The following is a 26,282-nucleotide window of genomic DNA, read 5'->3' on the forward strand; positions in this document are numbered from 1 at the left end:
GGTTGTCCACTCCAATTCAATACACTCACTTCACTCTGAAATTAGCGCAGAAAAGAGGCCAACAAAAGGACAAAAATAAGTCTTCTAGGGCAGCGAAGGAAGGGAGAAAGAAGCCGAAGATTAAGGATTGTCTCTAGGGTAAACTCACAGCCACACGTGCGAAAGGGGAAGGGTCTGCTTGTGGCCATAGCAACAGAAAATTACAGTTCACCATATCTCATTGTTTTGGGTGCAAACTAGGCCTACAAGGCCTCTCTCTCAAGTGTGGAAGAAGGGTATGCAAGCAAAGGGTAGAAGACAAGTCTAACATGGTTTAGTGAAGAGAATCCTCCACACGTGCGAAGAATTAGGGCTGCATTGCTGCTGCCCTAAGTCTGCAATAGTTGTCGAGAGAAAAAGGTTCGGTTGGATTTCTAGAAGGTCATCATCCTAAGGTATAAAGACTCCATCTCATGCGAAGGAAGAAGAGGTCAAGGATCATCCTAGAACACACAATCTAAGGTCTCTACAGTTGCCGGAAGAAGTGCCGAAAAGAGGAAGACAAAGTGTTGGAAGGAAGAGGACGAAGTGCTGCAAGAGGAAGTGATCTTGAAAGGACTTGACTTGTGCTTGGAGGATCTTCTAGTCAAGGGTCTAGGGTTTGGCATTGATCAATAGAAGCTTCAATAAGAGAAATTCACTAAAGGGTTTTCCTCTCAAGAGAAGAGAGGTTTTGGCCTTGGCAGAGAGCCAACATCTTGTGTTCTTGTTTTATGTTTTGGTAGCAGTTTGATGAAGTACACACATATGCACTAATAATAATAAGAAGAAGAATAAGCTAATAAGGAAAAGTAAAAATACTCCATAAATTGTTATCAAAACCATGAAGAATCACACTACACTACTTTGCCCTAGATTCTTCAACATAAGGGAGTAGGAATCCAATCTTGCAGGTTGTTGGAGCAAAATGGCAAGTATATCGGGATGCAAAATTGAGGGTCAGAACTATGGCTTAGTGGCATCTTATTTATAATCAGAGTAGCACAACATCAACGTGGTGGCTTGGTTAAAAAATTGTTGATGACTAGTGGGAGAGACATCCTTTGGGAAGTCATGGACTCTAGAGGTGTTATGGTGGAAATTGACCCCTACTATGACAGAGGTCCCCAATAATTAGACTGGAGGGAGATTATGTTTTGGCACCCTTACTAGATGGGAAAGTTATGGGAGAATACTTCTAGCCAGGGGTACAACACAATTTGAGTGTTCAGGTATTGGGGATGATAGATTCCCTATTTGGTAGTGGGACCTAGGTGGATTATTCCCTCATATGGCAAGGCTTGAGCTAGCAGGGGAGCACAATTGGAAGGCACGATCTATCAGGATCAATAGTATCCTATTGATGTAGCAAGAATATAGCAGGGATTTCTTTAGATTCATTTGGGATCTAGGAATTGGTCTTGGCATATAGTTTTTGGATTCCATCTCATTGATGCAATAAATATTCTTCAAATTTGTTTGGGGTCTTGGTGTTGAGGTTAGAATTGCTTGGGGTCAAGCAATTTTGGGAAGTGAGGATTGTAATGTCCCTTTTTTCGAACATTGTGAACAAAGACCAACTCAGTAGCCTAGCCATTCCCTTAGGCTACAAATTAAAATGGTAATGATGTAATATCAAGAATTACCTAATTAAAAGTGGCTGAAGAAAAAGAAATATTATAAAGTCACTTATTAAAAGAAGAAAAAAGGCAACCCATGGTATTCAGATGACCTGTGGTATTGTCCATGGTATTCTGATAAGCCATCATAATAAAAAGAGAAGCATGAGCTCATAGGCAATATGTGTAGATGATTTGGTGAATTGTTTTTTGTGGCTTTCTAAACATTTGTATGAGGGTTTGTAACCCTGAGTGTGGATCATCTTTGGGGGTGAGACTATCCTCCCTAGGGATATAACTATTCTCTAGTTTCAGTGTTGAAACATCCACCCTAACTAGTCTGACGGAGGAATCATTTTAGATTCTCCACTGGCAATTAATGGTGGAAGGAGGATCCAATTGCAACAGTCTCCAGGATTCTAGGATTTTGCAGCAGCTCGCATCACCATCAGCCATGTTTCCAGAAAGTCGATTTTGGCATTTAAAATAGTTGTCAGCATGTTATTTCTTATTATAATAAATAAAATAATTGCCTGAGTTTATTGTTGCGTATGTTTTCATCTGCTTGATCTATTTTTCTATGGCATTTTTATGTGGAATTTATCGGTGGAAATTTCCTAAAGAACTTTGAAGGGAAAAATTATCGAAATTTCTAAAATAATTAAAAAGGAATATTACAGAATCTCCCTCTTACTCTTGAAGCTTCCTAAGGAGTGCTCTATCATAAGTCATATGGTTCGATGTTCGTCAGTGCACATACCGTCCAACACTTAGCATAGTTTTAGAAGATAAACAAGAGACCATGGTGGTGGCAAGCTCACTCATAGGAGCCGGAGAAGGAATGCAAATTACCATTGCTTTAGTTAAAAATATAAATTCATGAGCCATTGAGATATTTTCAGTAGGAATTAAAACAAGATGCTCAAGGAGCAATGTGACTCTTAATAGCAACCTTGGGTGTTAAGACAAGCTAATGAAGGATATTCTAAATCTCTCTAGATTATATGTGAATTGTAAGTAATCTAGCTAGGTCTCTAACTAGAGCACATGGATACAATGTAACAAAGGAGGAAGTCTTTGATGTAATTACTCGACAAATGTATGTATAGCCCATTCAAATGGATTCAACAAAAACATCTAGAGCCAATGTAATTCACATGAGGAGAACCGAGAAGACATATTGGTAAGACAATCAATGGTGGAGAAAGCAAATAGGCTACTACAAAAAGAAGTAATATGATTTCTGAAGAGAAAGAAGAAACAAATAGCTACAACAACTTCTGCATGGCAAGAAGCATAATCTCCAAAGAATAAAGAAAAATAAAGGGCACAAGTAGAGGCCAAGAAGAAACAACTCATTGTACAATAGACTCTGAAAGGCAGGTTGTCTGCTTCTATGGTGAAGACATCTAGAAACAGGCCAAGGGAAGAGTTAGACATACTATTGGCTTTTCCTCATTGACTATCAAAGACAAAGATGCGGTTGCTAAGAAGTGAAATTTTGTCAACAGAATGGCCTCAAATTTCAAGTTATGTGCAACATGCTTGCTGAATGGAAATGTTTCTTAGATGAAACAGAATCAAATTAACTATAACAATGTTGAAGAAGTTGATATTGTAAGACCTGCAAAATAGATGTAAATACAGTAAAGGGGTTTTTATCATGAACCTGTAATTAATTTTATGAAATCTTACAAAATTAACTAACAGAACTGCTAAGGGTACCTACCTGTGCACCTGCGGTTGATGATGCCTCTAGCTACCTGGCTTCGGTTACCAAAAGACCGAATCCACCCAGCCAAACTGAGCAGAACCTCACTACTTAGTCCAGTAAGCTTCTTAGTTGAAGCAGACTAATCTCCCATTCCCAAAAACCTCAGAACAATCCGCGCTCTTCCTGTGGGTAATTTTAGTTTATGATGTCCTTCCTCCTTCAGTTTCCCTTTCCTTTGTTCTTTTCTTTCCTCTCGGCCCCTCTAAAATTTTGCTCGGTGGTTTTTATCTGGTTTCTTGGCGGTGGCTGCTCTTCCACCAACAGCCCACCGCTTAGTCTCCTGGTGACACCCTTCCATGTCACATATCATCTCCTATATTTCTTTTAATGGTCACGTATATATATATATATATATATATATATACTTTATGATTTAATAAATTGCATTTCTTTATATTTTATTAAAGTACTTCTTTTAATATTAAGATTATAACATTATACTAAGTACCCTTTTAATTAATTTCTTATATATATTTTTAATCATTTTATTAATTTATTAATATAATTTTTATTAATAATCTGAAATATATAATTTATATAGCCCTCTTTTAGTATTTACCCATTAATCATGAATCATGATACATTAAGCAATATGGGTGTTGATGGATGAGTAGAATCTCTATTCGAAGAAGTGTCATGATATTTAATACTTATAGTTAATTTAGTATATAAATACTAGTGCGGTGTATGTGACACATGCATATGTAGCTATCATATGCATGCATCGTATGCCTGCTATTATTCTCGCGTTCTCTATATTTATAGATAGGTCGTTACATACACTCCCCCTTCAGAAAACTTCGTCCTGAAGTTAGAGTTCTTATCTTATATGATTACTTATGATAGCAATTAGTACATTCTTCTTAGGATTGTACATCGAGGTTAAATTATTATTTAATGTGAAGACACCGTAAAATTGTTGTTTTTTTTGAATACTTTTAGGTTTACAACTTTAATGAACATGTCTTACTTCAATCAGGTCCCCAAGCTATTACAAAATCATCCTATCCTTCCTAATCTCTTCCGCTCCCATCCCATCCGTCCTCTACTGGAGTATGCCATGGCGTCAGTTATCTTGACCTAACCATTCATAAACTCTAAGGATGACAGTGTTGGCTATACCGACCTGATTCCCAGTAGGCATGCGGCAGTTATCATCACATGTCTAGGGAAGCGTGACTCGCACAGTCCTCCCATGACTCCAGGGTTCGAAGGATAAATGGTGGGCAACACCTCCACCCCTCCCAATAGAATTAGGGTTAATACCTTATCATAGAATCTCTTTGAGCCTTAATTGTTCTAAGGTTTCTGTCATCACGTGGTCATTTTGGTAATGGATATTATCTGCAATCATAAACACTTGTCCCTGCATTTATAAAATGTGCATAAACATATTCAAAAACAAATAACTTATGTATAATTCACACGTGTCAACTATAGTATAACATATTTTGCCATATTCTATTCATGTCATTGACTTTCATATTAAAATGTAATTATTCTTTGATTTCTATCTCACTAATCATATTGATACGCATAAATAAAACAGAATTATAATATTTTAATTCCCTTCAGAAGTAAAATCACTTAAATATCTTAAACTTTATTTTGACAACTATAATTTAGTAACATCAATAACATATTCCGTCTTGGTATCCATGTACCAGCGGAATTTAAATAGATATTATGTCATAAAAATTCATGATTATATATGATCATTCAAAATGGTTTTCAGTTTCAGATTTGCAGTAAAGTAAATATATAAAAAACATAGTTTAAAGTTTTTCAAAATTGACACAGATTAGGGTATTTTTGACATATGTTCTCTGTATCTTCCCAAGTAGCTAATCCAGGACTATACTTGTCCCATTGGACCTTAACTTGGTCTATCAGACGATTCCTAAGCTGTCGAACCCTACGTTCCAATATATGTAATGGTTCGACCGATATGATTCCTTCGTCCAGTACCTGCAGTTCCTTCCATTTAAGGTTATGAGATTGATCAACTATATAATGTCTTAATACAGATACATGAAATACATTATGAATTTTATGCAAGTGAGGTGGCAGTGCAAGACGATAGGCGACAGGTCCAACTCTTTCCATGAATTTAAATGGTACAATAAATCAGGGTGACAACTTTGTCCATTTTTCGAATCGAATAGTACTTTTATTTGGTTTGATGTGGATTAAAACCTGATCCCCTACTTCATACTTCCTATCAGTTCTGTGAGCATCAACATAACTCTTTTGTCTATCTTGTGCTTCCTTTAACCGTTGTCTAATTTGTCTTACCTGCTCTTCCATTTCTTGGATTAATTCTAGTCCTATTATCACTCGATTTTCCAACTTGTCCCAACTTAACAATGTTCTGCAAGGTCTGACGTATAATGCTTCAAATGGAGGCATTCCAATCGAACTGTGGTAACTGTTATTGTATGCAAATTTGACTAAGGATAAGTACTTTTCCCAGTGTGATTGCTGATCCATAACATACATCCTCAACATATCTTCAAGTACTTGATTTACCCTTTCTGTTTTCCCATCGGTTTCAGGATGATAAACTGTGCTCAAATTTAGTTTAGTTCCTAAGGCTGACTGCATGCAAGTCCAGAATCTTGAAGTGAATTGTGAATCTCTATCTGATATAATTTTCTTAGGTACTCCATGAAATCTGATAATTTCATTTATGAATACTCGAACTACGTCAGCAACTTCATAAGTATCTCTTATGGGAATGAAATGGACGCTTTTTGTTAATTTATCCACTACTACCAGAATGGCATTGTGTCTTTGAGAAGTAAGAGGTAGCCCAGTGATAAAATCCATAGAAATAATCTCCCATTTGGTTATAGAAATGCCGTGAGGTTGCAAAAGACTCGCTGGATGACAATGATCTGCTTTTACTTGTTGACATTCCAAACATCTTGCAACGAATTGAACGATATCACGTTTCATGCCCGACCAGAAGAAGAGTTTCTTGGTATCCACATACATTTTCTTTACTCCAGGATGTGCACAATACACTGCTCTGTGGGCTTCCTTAAGGATAGTGTCTCGAAGATTTCTATTATCAAAAATATACATCCTTCAATGGAATCGTAAGATTCAATCATCTTCTAGTTCATATCCTTCAAACTTAGATTCTTTTGGCTTTTTACCCTCAAGACTAGATCTCACCTTTAAATACCAGCTATCTTTTATTAGATATTCTAGTACTCGTTGCCGTAAGTCTACTTTGATAGGTATGAGAGAGAATATCCGTGGTCTTCTGCTTAAAGCATCTGCTACTACATTTTCTTTTCCCTTAATATATGATATTCCAAAGTCGTATTCATTTAGGAATTCACTCCATTGTCTTTGTCTAGCATTTAAGTCTCTTTGGGTGAACAAATATTGTAGACTTTGATGGTCGCTTTTAAGCGTAAAACTTCGCCCTACTAGAGAATGTCTCCAAATCTTTAAAGCTAGTACTACAACGGCTAACTCTAAATCGTGAGTAGCATAGAGTTCTTCATGAGGTTTTAATTTTCTGGAGGCATATGCTATTACTCTTCTATCCTGCATCAATACTGTACCCAGCCCTTGTTTGGATGCATTAATACATACCATAAAATCTTTGTCCATATTAGGGACTTTTAAGATTGGTGCATTGGTCAGTGGTCTTTTGAGTTCAGAGAATGCTTTATTACATTCCTCAGTCCATTCATATTTAACACCTTTACGCTGAAGGGTTGTAATCGACTTTGCAATTTTGGAGAATCCCTCCACAAATCTTCAGTAGTAACTGGCTAAACCCATAAAGCTTCGTACTTCATGTGCGTTTTTCGGTATTGGCCATTCCATGATTGCTTTTACTTTCTGAGGGTCTACTGAAATTCCTTCACCTGATATGATATGACCTAAGTAATGAATTTTTTCCTGAAAGAATGAACACTTGGATAATTTTCCATACAACTGATGTTTTCTAAGGCTGGACAATACTATCCGTAAATGATCTTCATGCTCTTTCTTATTCTTGGAATAGATGAGAATATCATCTAAAAAGACTTGTACAAATTGATCAAGATATTCCCGGAAAACACTGCTCATAAGATTCATGAATACTGTTGATTCATTTGTTAATCCAAATGGTACCACAGTAAATTCATAATGTCCAAAACGTGTCCGGAATGCAGTCTTAGAAATATCTCTTTCAGAAATCTTTAGCTGATGATAGTCTGATCAAAGATCAATTTCTGAAAAGACAGCAACTCCTTTCATTTGATCAAAAAGATCATTGATTCGAGGCATATGATATCGATTCTTTACTGTAGCTCGATTCAAGTCTCGATAATGTATGCATAATCTTAAGGATCCATCTTTCTTCTTGACAAAAATTACAGGAGCACCCCAAGGTGATATACTGGGTCGAATATGTCCTATATCCAATAGTTCCTTCAATTGAATTTGCAATTCTTGAAGTTCTGGAGTTGTCATTCTATAAGGTGTTTTAGAGATTGGTTGAGCACCAGGTTTCAAGTCAATAGTGAGATTTAGCTCTCTTACAGGGGGTAATCCTGGTAGTTCTTTTGGAAATGCATCCGAAAATTCGGCTAACATCAGATATTGTTCTGAGGATGGTCCTTTTTCTTTACTTACTTCTTGAATTACATATGCCTGACAAAATTTTCTTAAGCAACGCTTCGTTTTCATTGTTGATATGTAGCGTAAAGATACTTTTCTCTTGATTCCTTGAATTTGGATCGCTTTTCCTTCATCATTTATACCTAGAATTATTTTCCCATAACAGTCTACCCAAGCTTGATGAGCTTCTAGCCAATCCATACCTGTGACAAGATCATAAGTTCCTAAGGCTGTGACATAAACTTTCAGTTTAGTCGTACAGACCCCTAGGTCAATTTTGCATTGATCCACACTTAAGTCTACGGATTGGAGTTCTCCTGAGGCTATTTCTACCTATCTAAAATCATTTTGTCTGCGAGCTGCCAACCCACATTTTTTTAATGCATATGACGAAATGAAACTATCTGTGGCACCAGTATCAAATAAGATTTTGAGTTTTATACCATTAATAATACCTGAAGATTCCACTACAGTGGATTGATGTGCTGCTTGGTCGTTGTTGACTACTGCATGAATTGTATGATTGCCTTGATTATTTGATATTGGTTCTTTTCCAGTCTTATGCAATACACTGGATGAAGCTTCTGGACAATCACGTTGAAAATGCGGTCCTCCATATCCCCAACAATAAACCTGCGTTGATCCTCTTGAATAAGGACGTGAATTTCTAGATAAAGAGCTTCATCCTCTCATGTTGTTTCCTCTCAAATTTCTTCCTCTATTGGCAATTCCATGAGATGTCCATGGACTGGTGTTTGATGATTCAACGGCTATAGTATTAATTGCCATGGGAGCTCTTGTTCTTACATTTCTTGAGGTAAATCTATTACCATAAGGTTGGCCTTGAGCTACCTCCCCTGAAGAAATTTCGGGGAGTCTTTCCTGGAAATCCTGATTGTAAAGGTTCTGCTAGCCCTACATCCTTTTTGATTCCTAGATGTTCTTCTGCATAACAACCACATTCTACTGCTTCAGCTACTGATGATGGTTTCCACATGCTCACCAAGGCCCTGATGCGAGGATTTAACCCAAATACGAAGCATTCAGCTTGACGTTCATCAGAATCAAGTAGTGTATGTATTTTACAAGCTCCATAAACCTTATCTCATATTCTTCCACTGTTTTATTACCCTAAACTAATGTATGGAAGGCTATGGCTTGCTGTTGTTGAAAGTATGGAGGTAAATACTTTGCACGAAATCTTTCCTCGAACAATTCCCAAGGGACATTATCTGATGTAAGGTGCAGTTGTTTTTCCAGATTTCCCCACCAAATCAAGGCACTTTCCTTTAATTCAAATACAACAATTTTTGTTTTTGCAGAAGAAGAATATTCTTTTAATCTAAAACATCTGTTCGTTCCTTCTAACCATGCCTCAGCATGTTCACCTGCTCGACCTCCTGAAAATTCTGGGAGTTTAATTTTCTGAACCTCCCTAGAAATATCTTCTTTTGATCTTTTATGCTCAACATTCTTTGGTTCCGCTGAATTGGTTGCTAAGGGTTGAAGTTCTTCTTTGGTCTTAGCCATAGTTGACCCTTTTAATGTTTCCAATAAGGCTTCCAATGAGTTCATTATCATGGTCAACTCCGGTGCTGGAGCAATTGGTGTTGATAATGGTCTCGGTGGAGACGATGATGATGGTGGTGGCGATGGTGATGATGATGACGATGGTGGTGGCATTAATGACGGTGATGCTGCCTGATCACGTCGGCATTGCTCATATGTCCTTACCATTGTAATGTTTCCTGTGCACATAATAAAATTTTGTAAAAAATTTGAGGTAGACATTTAGATTTAACATATAGTTTTTTTTTTTGTTGCAGTTTCACATTCATAAACGGGTATAGTTTTTTTTTGCTATTTTTATCTGCTAGGCAGATCTTACTGGTATCGAGGTCAAGGAGGGTGGTCTTGCGACCTCCTTGTCCTAATGCAAGGTATTCTATCCTAATATGAAATAATGCAGAAGCGTATGGTTATTAATTCCTAAGGTAGATCATCCAAAATTAATTACTAAGTAACATTCACAAAATTAAAATATTAAATGCCTCGTTATAATGAACATCATCAACATACCCATCACACCTCAAACTAACTATTACCTTTAAAGAAGGACACACATAGTTATAATGTTGAATATGTTACTTAGATGTATACTATCGGAATATCAATTATAACTATAACATATTAATTACAATTTCATAAAAGAAATTTAAAATATTTACATAAAAATTATGGTAGGCTGGTAATTTATATATTTCTATAAAATAAATATAAGGGTCAAACTCTAATAGAACCAAGTAACTTAGATGATACCGATTTAAACAATTAAATATCTGGGTGCGGAATAATAAAATTTTATTATTTAAAACAAAACAAAATCTTATTAATTTTCAAAATAAATATAAGTCCGTACTATTTATAAATATTTTAAAGTCATTATTATTTAGAAATATTTTAAAGTCATTCAGGCATCTTTATAAGATTAAAAGGAAACAATATTATATTCACGCACCCATATCTATCAACTATTACACGACGACAAACACAACGATAATATTGACACGATAACATAGATGTTTCATATTATGACTTATGGTCCTCATAGCTAGAGCCCACGGGGCATACAATCCATTACGCATCAAATAATGTATTAATGTCGCGCCATACGCTCTCCACAATAAATAATATTTTCGGTGTATAGTTATATCCTATGCAATATGAGAGGACCGTATACCATTATTTCTGTGTAATCAGCTTGTTTTCAGCAATATGAGAGTACCGTATACCATTATATCTGCGTAATCAGCTTGTTTTCAGCCACTTGTCGTAATGCTGCTCATACGTGGCGTGGCTTTTTAGTTAGGCTTTAGGCGGCGCCTGAGAAGCTATCATTGCGCCACTGATCTTGAATATGAGTGCGGTGCTATGGTGTAGTCAGTTATCACGGGATGTCTGAGCGGATAAAAAGAGTTGGTCTTTAAAACTGAAGAATTGATTGGAATAACCGGGTTCGAATCCCTCTCCATCCCCACTAATAGAAAGCACTAAAGGAGTAGCCCACAAGGCACAAAGATGAATTACGCATCATATTGACGGCCAAGTCACCACGGTGATGAGACCGAGGGGTCAAACCACCACGGCGATGAGACTGGCAAGTAAGACGCCCGACACCCGACGTCCGACCAACTGAGAGGTGGAACCATGCCGACACGCGGGGTCGCCGGTTCGAAACTCGTGGCGGGGATCCCCTCTCCTCCCACTCTAGCTGGAAGCGACCAGTGAAAAGAAACATCACCAGCGGCGACGGAGGGGGCTATAAATATTTTTCGCGAATTGCTAAGGTTGACATCCCTGAAACGGTCCTGCAGGAGTCACAGTGATCGGCAAAACATCCCGAATGTAAAATCCACCCCAATCCACGTCGATTTTGCACGATTTCTCTTAAAGCTTCACGAAACCTTGGCTGCAATGGTCGTTGGTTTGATCCCGAGGAAAATCAAACCCGATTACAATTCCTTCAACAAAATTGTTGAAATTTAAGGAAAAGGAACTGAAAAAGAGAGTAAATTCAAACGATTCTCAGCTACTCAACACTACGTCCAGTTGCCTTCCGCTTTACTCCTCATTTTTGAGTGTTTATCTCGACATGGCAAATGCTTATAGTAAGGTCGTAGACAACGATGAAAGAAATGAAGAACTGGACCCTAAATGACCACCTTTCGACTTAAATATGGTCGTAGGTTTTTTTTTTTTTTTGGTTACTACTTAGGGTTTAGGAGAAAATAACAACCAATGTATTGCCAAACGAAATCCAAAAGTTTCAGCAATTACCTTCAACCTCAGTGAAACTCTTGTCTGAGGAAGGGAGCTGGGCAAGTTTGGCCATTCCATTACAAATATTCAAGATTTTCACTACCAACCAGTTTTTAAAAACCAAAAGCTGCCAGTTCATAGTGAATTACCCGTTTAAATACAATGAAGTTGCTTCTAACTTAAATGGTTCTCTAGAAAGAAAGAAAATGACTCCTAAAAATTTCACGCAGCAATTCAACAGAAATTTCAACAGAATATAAAGACTGATATTTAAAATTTAACAGAAAATTACACGATGCGTAGGGCCTGTGAGGTCGAAAGGGTTTTAACTTGGCTTTGATACCAAATGTAAGACTCGTAAAACATATGTAAATATAGTAAAGGGGTTTTTATCATGAACCTGTAATTAATTTTTTGAAATCTTACAAAATTAACTAACAGAACTGCTAAGGGTACCTACCTGTGCACCTGCGGTTGATGATGCCTCCAGCTACTTTGCTTCGGTTACCAAAAGACCGAATCCACCCAGCCAAACTGAGCAAAACCTCGCTACTCAGTCCAATAAGCTTCTTAGTTGAAGCAGACTGTTCCCTCGTGCCCAGAAACCTCAGAACAATCCGCGCTCTTCCTGTGGGTAATTTCAGTTTATGATGTTCTTTCTCCTTCAGTTTCCCTTTCCTCTATTCTTTTCCTTCCTCTCGGCCCCCTCTAAAATTCTGCTCGGTGGTTTTTATCTGGTTTCTTGGCGGCGGCCGCTCTTCCACCAACACCCCACCGCTTAGTCTCCTGGTGACACCCTTCCATGTCACGTTTCATCTCCTATATTTCTTTTAATGGTATATTTCTTTATGTTTTATTAAAGTACTTCTTTTAATATTAAGATTATAACATTATACTAAGTACCCTTTTAATTAATTTCTTATATATATTTTTAATCATTTTATTAATTTATTAATATAATTTTTATTAATAATCTGAAATATATAATTTATATAGCCCTCTTTTAGTATTTACCCATTAATCATGATACATTAAGCAATATGGGTGTTGATGGATGAGTAGAATCTCTATTCGAAGAAGTGTCATGATATTTAATACTTATAGTTAATTTAGTATATAAATACTAGTGCGGTGTATGCAACACATGCATATGTAGCTATCATATGCATGCATCGTATGCCTGCTATTATTCTTGCGTTCTCTATATTTATAGATAGGCCGTTACAAATATTGCCAAGGATAAAGTTGATGATGTTTTTTTTTTTTTTTTTTTTTTGAGTAGCTACTTAAATGGTAGCCTCTTGATAGAGAAGAGCTACAAAATTTTCCAAATGAAAATGTTTCTAACATGGATAAGAATAAAGTCGATTATAATAATTTTTGCATGATATTGTTGTTGGAGATGATATCAACGTTGAAGAAGGTTGTATTGCGGCTTGCCATGGATAGCATTGATGATTACTTTTTGTTTTGAGTGGCCTACTTAAATGATAACCTCTTCATCAAGCTTCTTGATAGAAGGGAACACATGAAGGATTGTTCAATGATTATTGCCCTCAAGAATATGGCTTCCAATTGTGAATTCTACTTTCAACATGAGAGTGATGACAAACTAGTTAAGGAAACATCAATGGAAGGTTCTAGAATTGATGGATGGGAGAAGCAATGAATAGTGATTTTAAACAAGCTGAAAGCACCTGTTCAAGTTGCTTTCCTAGAGAACCAGTAAGTATCACTGCTGGTTATCCATATGTCTTAGTAGATGAGAGTTGAACAATATGCAATCTTCATGTTCATTATGAAAATAACATTTGTAGCTGTTTTTGACTTTTAAGTATTTCTTCATTTATGTTTAGCTAAAGTTTGAGGTTTTGAGGGGTTTTATAATGGCGATGCTATTATTGTGTTTTATTTTGGTGGGGATGGTAACATGAATGCCCAACTAAGTGAAAGTCACATAAAATGTTAATATTTATGTTTAGTGACTTAATCTATGACCAACATGAAACATTTGGTAGGTGGTTGGTGTCACCACTCAAATTAGCAGTGTTGGTTCAACCTAGACTACTGTATGGTAAGCATTATTAGGAATACGCCCACTATCACCTCGGCATATTCCTCTCGCTTTAAGCCAACTCCCACTAAAAGCCATGGGCAATATCCCTACACAAAACAACTCAACCAACAAATTAGTAGACCAGTGCCTTATTTAAATAGATGGAAGAGGTAGGAGTAAGTGTGATAGGAACAACCTGATCTGATTTGTAATATAACAGCCAATTAATCACAGATACCAACAATTGAAGGTACCCAATACGCATGAAAGATAAGACTAAAATACCACAAATTGAGTGCAACAATTTCTTACCACTATAGAATGCTAATTAGAGCCTTTATACCTGTTCTATATGGCTGTAAGGAGTAAAAAATGCTTGTTGTTCAGACTTGTAACTTTAGTATTTCTGAAGAATATAGCAGGCCAGCTAGCATAGGGCCACTTCAGGGGGCTCAAGGAACTTGATTAAAGATGTTAGTACTATCAAATAGCTTTCTGATAAGCACAAGAACAATTGATTTGGATGAATAATTTGAAAGATACGAAATCTGCAATATGACTACTTAAAATTGAGTCCACAACCGTGAGGGCTGAATATTTGACTTGCCCATAAACAATAATCAGACTTGCAAATCACTTCAGACAGCCAACGTAGGATCTAATATGAATAATTAATCAATTAAAAGCTTGTTAGATCAATATTAATGGATACAAAAGGTTTAGCTTGATTTTCACATATCCCAAGGTAAGGGTTTGCCTCCAAATAATTCTAACTGCTGTATATTATTTCCAACACTTGTAAATAGCCTTTACACACTTGGAAATAACATTAGAATAGCAATATGGTGCAAATAAGGGGGGGTTGTCCAGCCTTCAGGGCTAGGGTTTCCTTAAATCACAATTTTTTTGTGGTGATTTTTAACAAGATAAGGCCAATAAATGCAATGTAGCCACAATTGAGTGGAGAAATCCAGTCTATAATATCTTTTTGGTTTTTTTTGTATAGTATAATTTTTGAATTTTTTGAAATATAAAATTTTTAGGGCTTTTTTTATCTAGGGCTAAATACAAATTTACAAAAATACAAGAAATTTTGAGATGTAATTTTGAGAATGAAGTAATTGCAAGTTGTTGGAGTAAGGATATGATCCTTTGTCATGTCCCCATTTTTATCCTTCTTCATAGTGCAGCCAGGGTGGATTTCCAAGGCAGGAGATGCCCAGGTCAGTGGCGCAAGTTTATGTCATTAGTGATTCCGATGGAGTTTTGCGGAGTTTTTATGGGATTTGATGGCATTCGCTTGGCATATTCCATCATCCACACAGTTTGCCTTTCGTTCCGTCTCATTCCGACAACTTTCAGAAATCAACATTATTATTGGGCATAACTTAATTAATTATGCTCGAGGTGGCATTCCGATGATATTAATTGGTGGAACACCTTAGTGTAATAGCTTGTTGGAATCAGAACGAGAAGATCTATAGGATGGGATGGTTAGATATGAGTTTTAGTGACCTGAGGAGACATGGTGGCCAATTTACCCTTTTCCCGCATTAAAATAATATTTTAATTCAAATAAAAGAGGGAAAAGTGCTCCATGATTAAAATAATAATAAAATATAAGGTTCTAGAGGAGTCCATCAAATCTATAAAAGAGGAGGAGACCATTGGAGGACATCTTGGATTGAGTTTTGTTTCTTGTATGGGAGGTTGAGAACCTGGTTCTCTGCTCCATTGGTAGCCCTAGGACGAAAACCCTCCAGTGATTTACAGAGATTGGGCGAGCACCCATCTCCCCTTGGTGGATTCTGAATGAATCCACAGGTGTAGAGATTGCTTCCTTGTTTCAGTTTAGAGACCAAAGGATCATTCCTAGCTATTGTATTGGCATCTATCTATATATAATAACGCTGGATTTTGGTTGTTGCATTTCTCATTGTTTCTCATGTTATGATCTTTTAATGAGATTTTGTACAATTTACAGATTTATGGTTCTGGTTTTACATGGCAATCTTCTGGAAAACGCATGATAGTTTAATATGAAGTGTCTGTTCCAAAATTAATTGATTTGGGACACTATAGTGGTATCAGAGCTCAAATTCTGGCTCAGCCTGGAGGGTTCCAATTTTTATTGCAGATCAATTCAAGGGTTTCAAGATTTCTTTTATTTTGCTAGAGTCATTATTTTGCAGAAGAAATTTCTTGTTATAAAAGCGGGGCAAATAATATGTTGGCTCGGATACTTACTCAAAGCCATGTATTCCACTTTGACCAAGATTCATTTTAAAGTGAGGCATTATTATGAAGGGCCAAACATTATTTTCTGAGGGAGCCTCAAACTATTATTTTAAAAAAGGGCAGAGTTTGTGAAAGTCATGCTCCGTAGCACCTGAAGCGGATCTATTTTTTTTTATTGGTAGCCGTCTACCATATGTAATTTATAATCAAAGTATCATGGCACATAAATTCTAGTGGGGCCGGACAATCTTGGGATCAGACATTATTGATCGAATTATATTTTCATTTGGTGATTGTGACCTTGAAGTAAGTCAAGTTTCTTGTTACTTGTGGAAAGGCCGGATTATGTCTTGTTGCAGAAAACGTGGACATAAATTTTGTGTTTATTGGCACATGGGTTCTGGTAGCAGCTGAGGCCCAGGCCATGGATAAAAGGGTGTATTATTGTAGGTTAACCAAAAATGTTGTTTTTGTTTGTTTGTTTGTTTGTTTTTTTTGGTAGGGATTGTAAAGAAATCATTCCAAGGCAGAGCTGGACGAATTATTTAAAGGGCTTCGTAAAACTTTCGGTTGGCATCAAAACATTTTTCCGAGGCGTGAAGCATAAAGGTGGTTGCTTCATTATTGTTTCAGCGGAAAGCGGGAGTTGTAACCATTGCGGCACAGGTTCCTTTTGGAAACAAAAAAAAATAAAAAAATCAAGTTCCACAGTTAAGAAAGGATCTGCGATCAGTGGAGGGAGGATCCTATCCAATGCAAATTTGGTTGCTTGCGGGCCCTATACCCCTTCACGCGTGGCTCACTGTGCGAGTTATAAGGTGAAACTGTTGTATGCAGTTCCGTGAATGTTTCCATAATCTGCAGAAATTGGTGACCGTCGTAGACTTCTTCACTCTTCGCAGAGTCGAGATCTCGTATTACCAAGATCTATGCAAACTTGAAAGCAGTGGAGTGATTTGTCACTCAAAAGTCAGAGGATTAGTCAATGCTACAGGTTGTGGAGTTTTATGCTACAACTCGTGGGCACAGGGCTACACTTCTGCTACGATCCCGCAGAAGGCTGAATGTGCAATCCATTGTTGCTGCCAAATAAAGATAGAATGCTGGAACCTTCACTGTTGATGAAATTTAAGATTTGGACTCCTTCAGAGAACTGTCCAACTGATTCATCCATTCCAGTTGCCAAAATGTAATGCCGAGCATTATATTGGAGTTTATCTCGCTGCCAAAACATCAAGGGAAGAGTATGCTAATTGTTGGAGCGGTAGCCGATTCTAATCACTAGAGATTGCTTTTTCTGGAGCTGGCTATTAGTGGAAACCCTCTGGGACAGCATGCATACTAGGTGTTATTCTTTAATTTTCCTTATCTTCAATCAAGCAAATGTCAAGAGTATAAATACTGAGTTTGTATTACAGTTGCATGTATTGTCCAGAGCCTGTTTGTAGTATATTGGCAAATTAATGTTGCTGTCACAAATTGTCATGTGCCCTGTATTGTCATTATTGATATATCTTGTGTGACTAAGTGATTTATGATGCTTGCTGAATAATGGAGTCTCTCAAGCACCTTATACACCAACATAACAGTACCTTAGTAAACTGCAACATGGACCAAATAAAGAAACCAAACAATAGACCCTTCTCAAAGGGGATCTATGCCATTCTTTAGAAATAACAGCCAAAGGATGTACATAAGGGGCAGGGAGTTGGACGCAAAATCCTTGCACTTGGGATAGATTTAAAACACATGAGGGTCACATGGAAGATTCTCTTCAAACTTGAAGAACTAGATGCCCTCCTTTCCAAAGTGAGTTAGTTAGAAAGGAAGAAATTAATTTGGGCCCTAAAACCAGCGATGCTTGCTCTCATACAACACAAGTTCTTGGAGGAACCTTGTGAAGGGGTTAGACTTCTAGTTGCATCTTGTCTCAGTGACATCATGAGACTAACCACCCCTAGAGCTCCTTACAATGACGATATTATGAGGAGAGTTTTCAAGTTGATAGTGGATACTTTCCAGGATTTGGACAACAATGCAGGCTCTACCTTTGGAAAGAAGCTTGAGATTTTAGGAGTTATGGCCATAACTAAGACTTATGAAGTGATGTTTGATCTAGAGTGTGATGGTTTGATCTTGCAGATGTTCCAATGCTTCTTCAACATTAGGAAACATCATTCTGACATAGTCATAGCACACATGCAGTCCATCTTATCATCATGTATGAGAGGCCGTGATGCCATCTGTCGGGAGTTGCAGTCTCGATTATTTTCTGTTTGGAGGAGAAAGCAGTTGGTCTCACCTGTTGCTTATGGTCTAGCTGAGAGGTTGGTTGAGCAGAACATTGGGCTGTTCAGGAGGCAGTTGACCAAGGAGGAGCCGCTCAGGTTTGAGGGCTCATGCAACAAGAATGAGATGAGGAAGGGACTTTGCTTCATCTGCAAAGGGCCTTGGGGACCTGACCACTCATGCTTGAGTGACACTGAGGAGATGACAACAATAGAGCAGGAAGATATTCTTTATGTCTGTCAGGAGGAGGATTCTTCGTTGGACGAGTCCATGGGTTCATATGATGATACCTTAGAGGAGCACGAGTCGTCATATGGAGTTGATGACGGTAGTCCAGATATGCATCCATGTGTGGTAGAGGAGTATGTGGAGCAGCCGATGGTTCCCATGTGGGGAAGAGACCAGAGAGCAGATGAGCAGCGGATGACTCAACATAGAGGGCGCATAGAGGAGCATGAGTCATGTCGAGTCGTTGACATCAGACTAGATTCATATGATGAGTAGTTCGTGGGTCCTAGGAGAGACATTCAGGATAACTTGCCATCAGTGATGAGTCAGCATGAGCAACATATGATGGGGCATGAGTCGGCTGAGGAGGATGAGGCACACAGTATGCATGATGAGCCTTCTTGGGATAGCCAGTTGGAGGTTCATATTGAACCTGTGATGGTGGAGGAGGAGCAGCCACCCTTGGGGTCAGCCACTGATGAGGAGCAGACAGATGTACAGACAGCTGGCAAGGTGACATTACTCGCTGACACTTGTCCTCAAGAGATGTTGGAGTATGATAGGACAGTTCGGCAGGAGATTGGTGGACTAGAGGAGCGTGGAGTTTCCTACCAGGCGAGGAAGATGGCAATGTGTCCATCTTTGGGAGTACCCATTGATGAGGTGCAAACAAATGTAGTGGCAACCAGACAAGTTACAACATGTCTAGGCAACAATGCTCTCCAAGAGTACATAGACGGGGCTTGCAGCACGGTTTGCCCACTTTTTCCCATTAGAGGGAGAGAGGCAGGATTTCTTGGGCATGCTTGGATTGTCCAGGTAGAGCATCAACAACTGAGCATGGACCAGTTTCAGCATAGCAGACATATCCCTTGCACAGGTGTCCATGCATTGGATTGGCGAGAGATCATGAGTTGGTATCCTTTTGATGGAGTGTCATTTTTAGTCAGGAGCATTGTATTGCAGGAGCCCTCCAAGGTGAGGGATATCACATGCTTGAGTTGGCAGCAAGATGTAGGCTGGCCACTCATCAGTATTTCAACACTGCTTCAACATGATGAGGTTGACCCTAGTCTATGCCAAGGGTTGGATTGGAGAGAGGTGATGTGTTGGTACGTGGCGGGTGGAGTAGCATTCAGAGCTAGAGTTATAGCACAACAAGAGCCGTGGAGCCTTGATGCTCCTCGCGACATTGGGATCCAGGAGGATTTGCTGATGACAGGTTCTGTCGGAGATTGATCTTGGGATCCGAGCATCGAGAAGTTTGTCCATGGCGGGTTGACACAGGAGTAGAGCGTCACCCAGTGGTTTGTATGGGATCCAGACATTGGGTCTCAGTTGCATTGGACCACCAAATTGGTCCACATATTTGGATTGCTTGAGGGCAAGCAATCTTGGGGTGGGAGGACTGTCATGTCCCCATTTTTATCCTTCTTCATAGTGCAACCAGGGTGGATTTCCAGGGCAGGAGATGGCCAGGTCAGTGGAGCAAGTTTATGTTGAGTTCTGATGGAGTTTTGCGGAGTTTTTATGGGATTTGATGGCATTTGCTTGGCATATTCCATCATCCGCACAGTTTGCCTTTCGTTCTGTCTCATTCCGACAACTTTCAGAAATCAACATTATTATTGGGCATAACTTAATTAATTATGCTCGAGGTGGCATTCCAAGGAGATTAATTGGTGGAACACCTTAGTGTAATAGCTCGTTGGAACCAGAACGGGAAGATCTACAGGATGGGATGGTTAGATATGAGTTTCAGTGGCCTGAGGAGACATGGTGGCCAATTTACCCTTTTCCCGCATTAAAAGAATATTTTAATTGAAATAAAAGAGGGAAAAGTGCTCCATGATTAAAATAATAATAAAATAGAAGGTTCTAGAGGAGTCCATCAAATCTATAAAAGAAGAGGAGGAGATTATTGGATGACATCTTGGATTGAGTATTGTTTATTGTACGAGAGGTTGAGAACCTGGTTCTCTGCTCCATTGGTAGCCCTAGTACGAAAACCCTCGGGTGATTTAGAGAGATTGGGCGAGCACCCATCTCCCCTTGGTGGATTCTGAATGAATCCATAGGTGTAGAGGTTGCTTCCTTGTTTCAGTTTGGAGACCGGAGGGTCATTCCCAACTTACTGTATTGGCATCTATCTATATATAATAAAGCTGGATTTTGGTTGCTGCATTTCTCATTGTTTCTCATGTTGTGATCTTTTAATGAGATTTTGTGCAATATATAGATTAATGGTCCTGGTTTTACATGGCAATCTTCTGGAAAACGCATGATAGTTTAATATGAAGTGTATGTTCCAAAATTAATTGATTTGGGACACTACATCCTTGTCTCACAAGAGTCAAGGATCCTTCTCTCTCTCAAACCATGATTCCTAACATTGGTTACTCCGTGATACCCACACACCTTCCCAGGGTATAAGAATATCCATCAAGGTAGGGAGTTACTGCCCACCAGGGGGAAGTCAGCAATGCGATAGGGGCAGCCCTATCATGAAACAAACAATTCCAAGAATAGCCATGGCCGTCCACACCAACTGGGATCTAAGAGGCACTTTCACAAGATAAGCACACACTCACATGGCTTTATAGGGCTATTGGGCATATCCTCTGGGCTTTTGTGGTGAGTTCAAAAAAACTCTGGAGTACCCCTGCAGAAAGAGGGTTAACAGTTGGTCATGTGGATTCTATTTAATAACCTCTGGACATGATAATAAATAAGTGTTGGATATCATGTACATCTAGCTCTCCATTATCATTATTATTATTATTTTTTTGTTATACTAACATTCTTCTCTCTTGTTTACGTCTGTATGCTTGTTGAAACTAACGATATGAAAATCATGTTAATAGTCCAAGTAATTAGAACTCATAACTAGAATGTAATCACATGCAATCTGGACAAATTTTTGGATGTGTTCATTTCATGGAATAAATTGTTTCCTGTCCAAGTGATTCAAGACTTCATAGTATTTGGATATTACATATGGAAATCTCTCTATTAACAGTTTTTAACTGAGAAATATAATGTTACTGCTAATTGCAGGTTCAAATGGATTTGGTCAATTAGGAGATGGAAGTGAGAAGGACAGCAATGAGCCTAAAAAGGTTGAAGCCTTAAAGACAGAATTTGTCAAATCAGTAGCCTGTGGTGCTCATTGCACTGCTGCTATTGCAGAACATCATGAGAAAGATGACACAACTTCCTCTACCAGGCTGTGGGTGTGGGGTCAAAACCAGGTTTTCTGAACCCAATTTTTGCTTAATACTAGCAGTTCTTCTTTTCATCAACTTTGTTTATTGTTATTCAGTTTCTTCATCTCTATATATTATGATCCGTACCTACCCCATTAAATATCTTATAGAAATCGGCAGTAAATTATACCCTATGCTTGTAACTAATTTGTTTTCTTCTTTTTAAACATGCAGGGATCGAACTATCCACGCCTTTTCTGGGGGGCATTTTCTCCAAACACAGTATGTTCCGTTGACATTATGGAAAACATTGCTGAATACAATCTAGATTCTAGATATATGAGAATAGTTTTGCAGAAGATATTACAAGCATGTGTACTGATAAGTAGTTCAGTTTAAATAATATGATAGTGATAGTAGAGTAGACTGTCTTGGTGTATAATCAATGTTTTGGAGCTCAGACTTGGATTCGGAATCTGTTGAGGGTCATCTTGGACTTGGACTCTGACTTGGACTGATTTGGACCAATCTCATTTCAATGACTTGGTTTACTAAAAAATACATAAAATGTTTACATTTAATAACTGTTAATTTTAGTTAACATGTTCTTTGCTCAGGACAATTACTTCAATGTTCCATATCAACCCAATTAACAATTCCATTTCATTTCCATTAGCAATCACATAAACCATTATTACATTGACAGTAACTGTAAAAAGAACAATAAACAAATACAGAAGACAAGCCAAGACAAGAGAACACAAGAATTTGGCTCAAGCCAGGGAAAAACACCAAGATGGGGAAAACCTTTGATCAATCCTTCTTATTATCAAATATCAAATGTTCAGCAGGGAGAGAATATCCAATAGAGTACAATAGATGATCCAGTACAGCAGTCAAACAGCCCTAAGCAAAAAGTCAACAGTGGTCAACGCAGCAGTAAAAGTGTCCTCCTTGAGCTCGGTCAAGGTCAAGGCAATTCGGCCTTGGAGATTAACCAGCAGCAAAAACAGTCGTCAAAGGAGCAGTCAAACTCGGTCAACCAGGAAGTCTGCTCTGTGGTCAAACAGTCAACACAGGCCCGTGGTCAACGCAAGTCAACCTGCCCAGAAAATCTCGGTTTCTATGCCAGTAAATGCGGCTTTCTGAAACCGAGAAAAACCCACAAAAAATGCGGTCAAATAAGGTCAAACAGAGAGTCAACTCTGTGGTCAACCGGAGATCAGTCCCTGCGGTCAATGCTGGTCAAACTTCACCAAAAGCCTCAGTTCCTGTGCCAGAATGTGTGGCCTGCCCAAACAGAGATATCTCCACAAAAATTGCAGCAAAATAGTGCCAAATAAACCTCAGTCAAAGCTGGTCAAAGGTTACTGCAGAAAAGTTAACGCAGAAGAACATAGATACCCAGTCCACCCATTGCATGTGTGAGAAGAATATGCTGCCTCAGATGTGAACGAACCAATCAAAGAGAGAGAATGTGTTGTTGTGATGAGGTGCCAAAATGAGGAGGACATATGCTTTATTTACGGTGGTTGGTGTGGGGTAAAAAGACATGTCTTTTCATCCATGAGTCAACATGAAGGGGAGCCGACCTGAGCCAATCTGAAAAAGAAGCATGTGGAGGAAGACAAAAAATTCCAAAATTCCCAATGATGAATGATGTCATCAAGAGCTCTTCAAGAGTGAACAGTGCCATCAAAAGAGGAGTTGCTAAATGGGGGAATCGATCCTTAGTTGCCAACTTTAACACTCCCTCTCAACTAGGGAGAATTCCATCAGCCAATATTTGACCATCAATCATCATACCATCTTGTCATCATGAACCATCTTTGCATCTCATCTCAAGTTTCAACTCTGCTGAACTCTGGTATAGATAATAAGAAGAATCGATCGAGAGTGAGTCACAAGACCTTGCCACTCTCCATTGACAAAAGTCATTCCATATAACCAGGGGTAGAACCCCAGTCGGACTTGATCTTGAGCGATCAAGTTGTTGAACATCATGCATCCTAGCCATAGGGAGTACGGTAGTACATGATGCGTCCATCTGTAGTGCTTGGTTCCTATCCTCTTTTCCCAACTCATTGGTCAGATGAGAGGTACTTCCCATGAGTCCCAGACTACATGGGTAGAATGTATGCTAGGGCATCCGCAAGAGAAGGTGAGCCACTCATCTTGCTCATATGCCATAGGAGAAGGTGAACCACTCATCCTATGCACATATCATCAATTGTAGGGGAAGGTGAACCATTCGCCCTACACACATGTCAACCACCATAGGAGAGGTGAACCACTCACCCTCTACACAGTGTACCTACAAGGGAAGGTGAACCACTCACCCTGTACACAATGTACACAAGGGAAAGGTGAAAAACACATTGTGATTGAGAGAGCAATTTTCTTAAGAGAGACTCAAGACTGATGAAGAGAGAAAGGTGTGCAGCTAGAGGTTCGAGTAAGCAAGAGTTTTGTAGGTTCAGCGCATAGGCGAAGGGGCCAAGTTTATTTGGAGTCAAGGGGCCAAGTTTGCTTGGGGTCAAGGCTGAGAGTTTAGTGTGCATAGGTGGAAGCCGAATTAGAGTAGGCAAACAACAAATGTGCAGAGGCTGAGAAGGTTGAGATTGCATTTATGGAGGGGCCAAACAACTTTAGGTGTGCCGAACCTGTGGAGACAACCAACATAATTACAGATCGAATTTCCGGGGGGGCTGAGTTGCTAGGTGCCATTGTTGTATTTTCAGTGTATTTTTTGTGGGGAAATTTTCTTGTTAAAGGAGGAGGGCCTAATTTTCCAGAGTAATAGAAAGTGAAGGAAAATTTGCTTGGCACTTTTGTCTGCTATGTTATGTGACTGGTTTTCTATTTATTTTCTGTTGCATGTTTATTACAAGTCTAAATACCAATGTATTTATTTTAAGCGGTTTTCAGGAAAACATTTTACTAGGTGAAATATTTTTTGGGTATAAAATAAATAGTTAGAAAAATCAAATCAGATATGGTATTAAAAGTTAACATGGTATCAATGCACTAAAACTCTAAGAAGGAAGATGGATTTGTCATAGGGGTTTATAGAAGCAAAATAATTTTCCAACAATTATATTTTCTGGGTGTTAAGTACTCTATTTTTTAGTTGGGAGGATGGTTGCAACTGGACTAAGGTTTGAAGACCAGTTGAAGGGTGCATCCAACTACAGCCTTTGGAAGGAGAGGATAACATCGATGTTAATGGAGAATAGGATTTGGGAGTTTGCAAATAAGGAACTTACCCCTCCTATTGATGTTGCACAATTAGCCACCCATAATCAAAAGGATGTGGAATCCAACAGAATCTTTTTGGATCCCTCTTCTTTCTAGAAGGAAATATGCTAGGGAAATGTGATAGGCTTTGACTAAGTTATATCAAAGTGACTACGCAAATAGGGAAATGGTGTTGAAGGAGAAGTTGAGGAACACCAAAAGGTCCAAGTTGGATACAATTGCTACGGAAATCACCAAGATCACATAGGTTCAAGATGAGGTGATTGCAAATGGGGAGGTTGTGGCAGATCAAGAGTTGGTGATGACAACCCTCAATGGATTTTCCAAGCATTGGGAAATCTTTGTCAAAGGGATCAAAGCGTGTGAGCACCTACTCGATTAAGAGAGGTTGTGGGATGACTTCATATAGGATGAAATTCAAGAGGGGGCTCTTCATGGGAGGCACTCTAAGGGTGATGATGAGAACCTTGCCCTTGCTAATCAGGCAAGGAAGCGTAAGGGGAAAGTCAAGAAGAACCTAGGAGGAAAGAGTACCTCAACAGTTGGAGAAAATGACATAAGTGAAATGCTTTGCATCTCACAAGTTTGGCCACTATGCAAACCAATGTTTGGACAAAAAGAAGGGCAAGGGGTAGTCAAAGGTTGTTGCATTATAGACTCATAGGTGAGTGAGTTTGCTAACCTGTTCGAGAAAGAGTTCTCGTTGGTGACATGTATTTCTAGCACTATTGGCAAAGGTGCATGGTTCGTACATAGTGGGGAATTTTGTTATGTGATGGGATAACAAGAGTTATTTGCTAGCATGAGAGAGTATGACCTAAATCTTACTGTGGAGCTTGGCAACAATGCAAAGTGTGTAGTGGAGGGAGTTGGAACCAGTGTTGCACGATCCTCCCCCCCAAGGATCCAAGATCGGAACCGCATCCCGTACGGATCCTTGGGCAATCCTTGTTTTGAGGTGATTCCTAGAAATTTGAAACTGCATGAGCTCGATCAACTGTTCTGGATTCTCGATCTGCGAATCCATGGAGGTTTAGGCACGGATTTGCGCAGATCGCCAGCGGATCCAGAGTGAGATGGGTGGTTCCGCGGGGTTCTATTTTTTTTAAATTTTTTCTTCGACTTGAGTTAGGTTGGGGCTTCTCAAACGC

General features: G+C 38.7%; 1 protein-coding gene across 1 annotated transcript in view; it reads left to right on the forward strand.

The window, feature by feature from the left end:
• LOC149262747 (Regulator of chromosome condensation (RCC1) family protein) overlaps positions 1-26,282 on the forward strand; it is a 352,438-nt gene that overhangs the window by 145,359 nt on the left and 180,797 nt on the right. The window contains exons 3-4 of the mRNA XM_089381793.1: positions 21,725-21,918; positions 22,108-22,155. Of these exons, the coding sequence (XP_089237919.1) occupies positions 21,725-21,918; positions 22,108-22,155 (242 nt within the window). The remainder of the gene's footprint in view (positions 1-21,724; positions 21,919-22,107; positions 22,156-26,282) is intronic.

This window comes from Pinus tabuliformis, chromosome 6, assembly GCF_031772625.1.
Source record: "Pinus tabuliformis cultivar Carrire ecotype Pingquan chromosome 6, CPIR1, whole genome shotgun sequence".
NCBI classification, from domain to species: Eukaryota; Viridiplantae; Streptophyta; class Pinopsida; order Pinales; family Pinaceae; genus Pinus; species Pinus tabuliformis.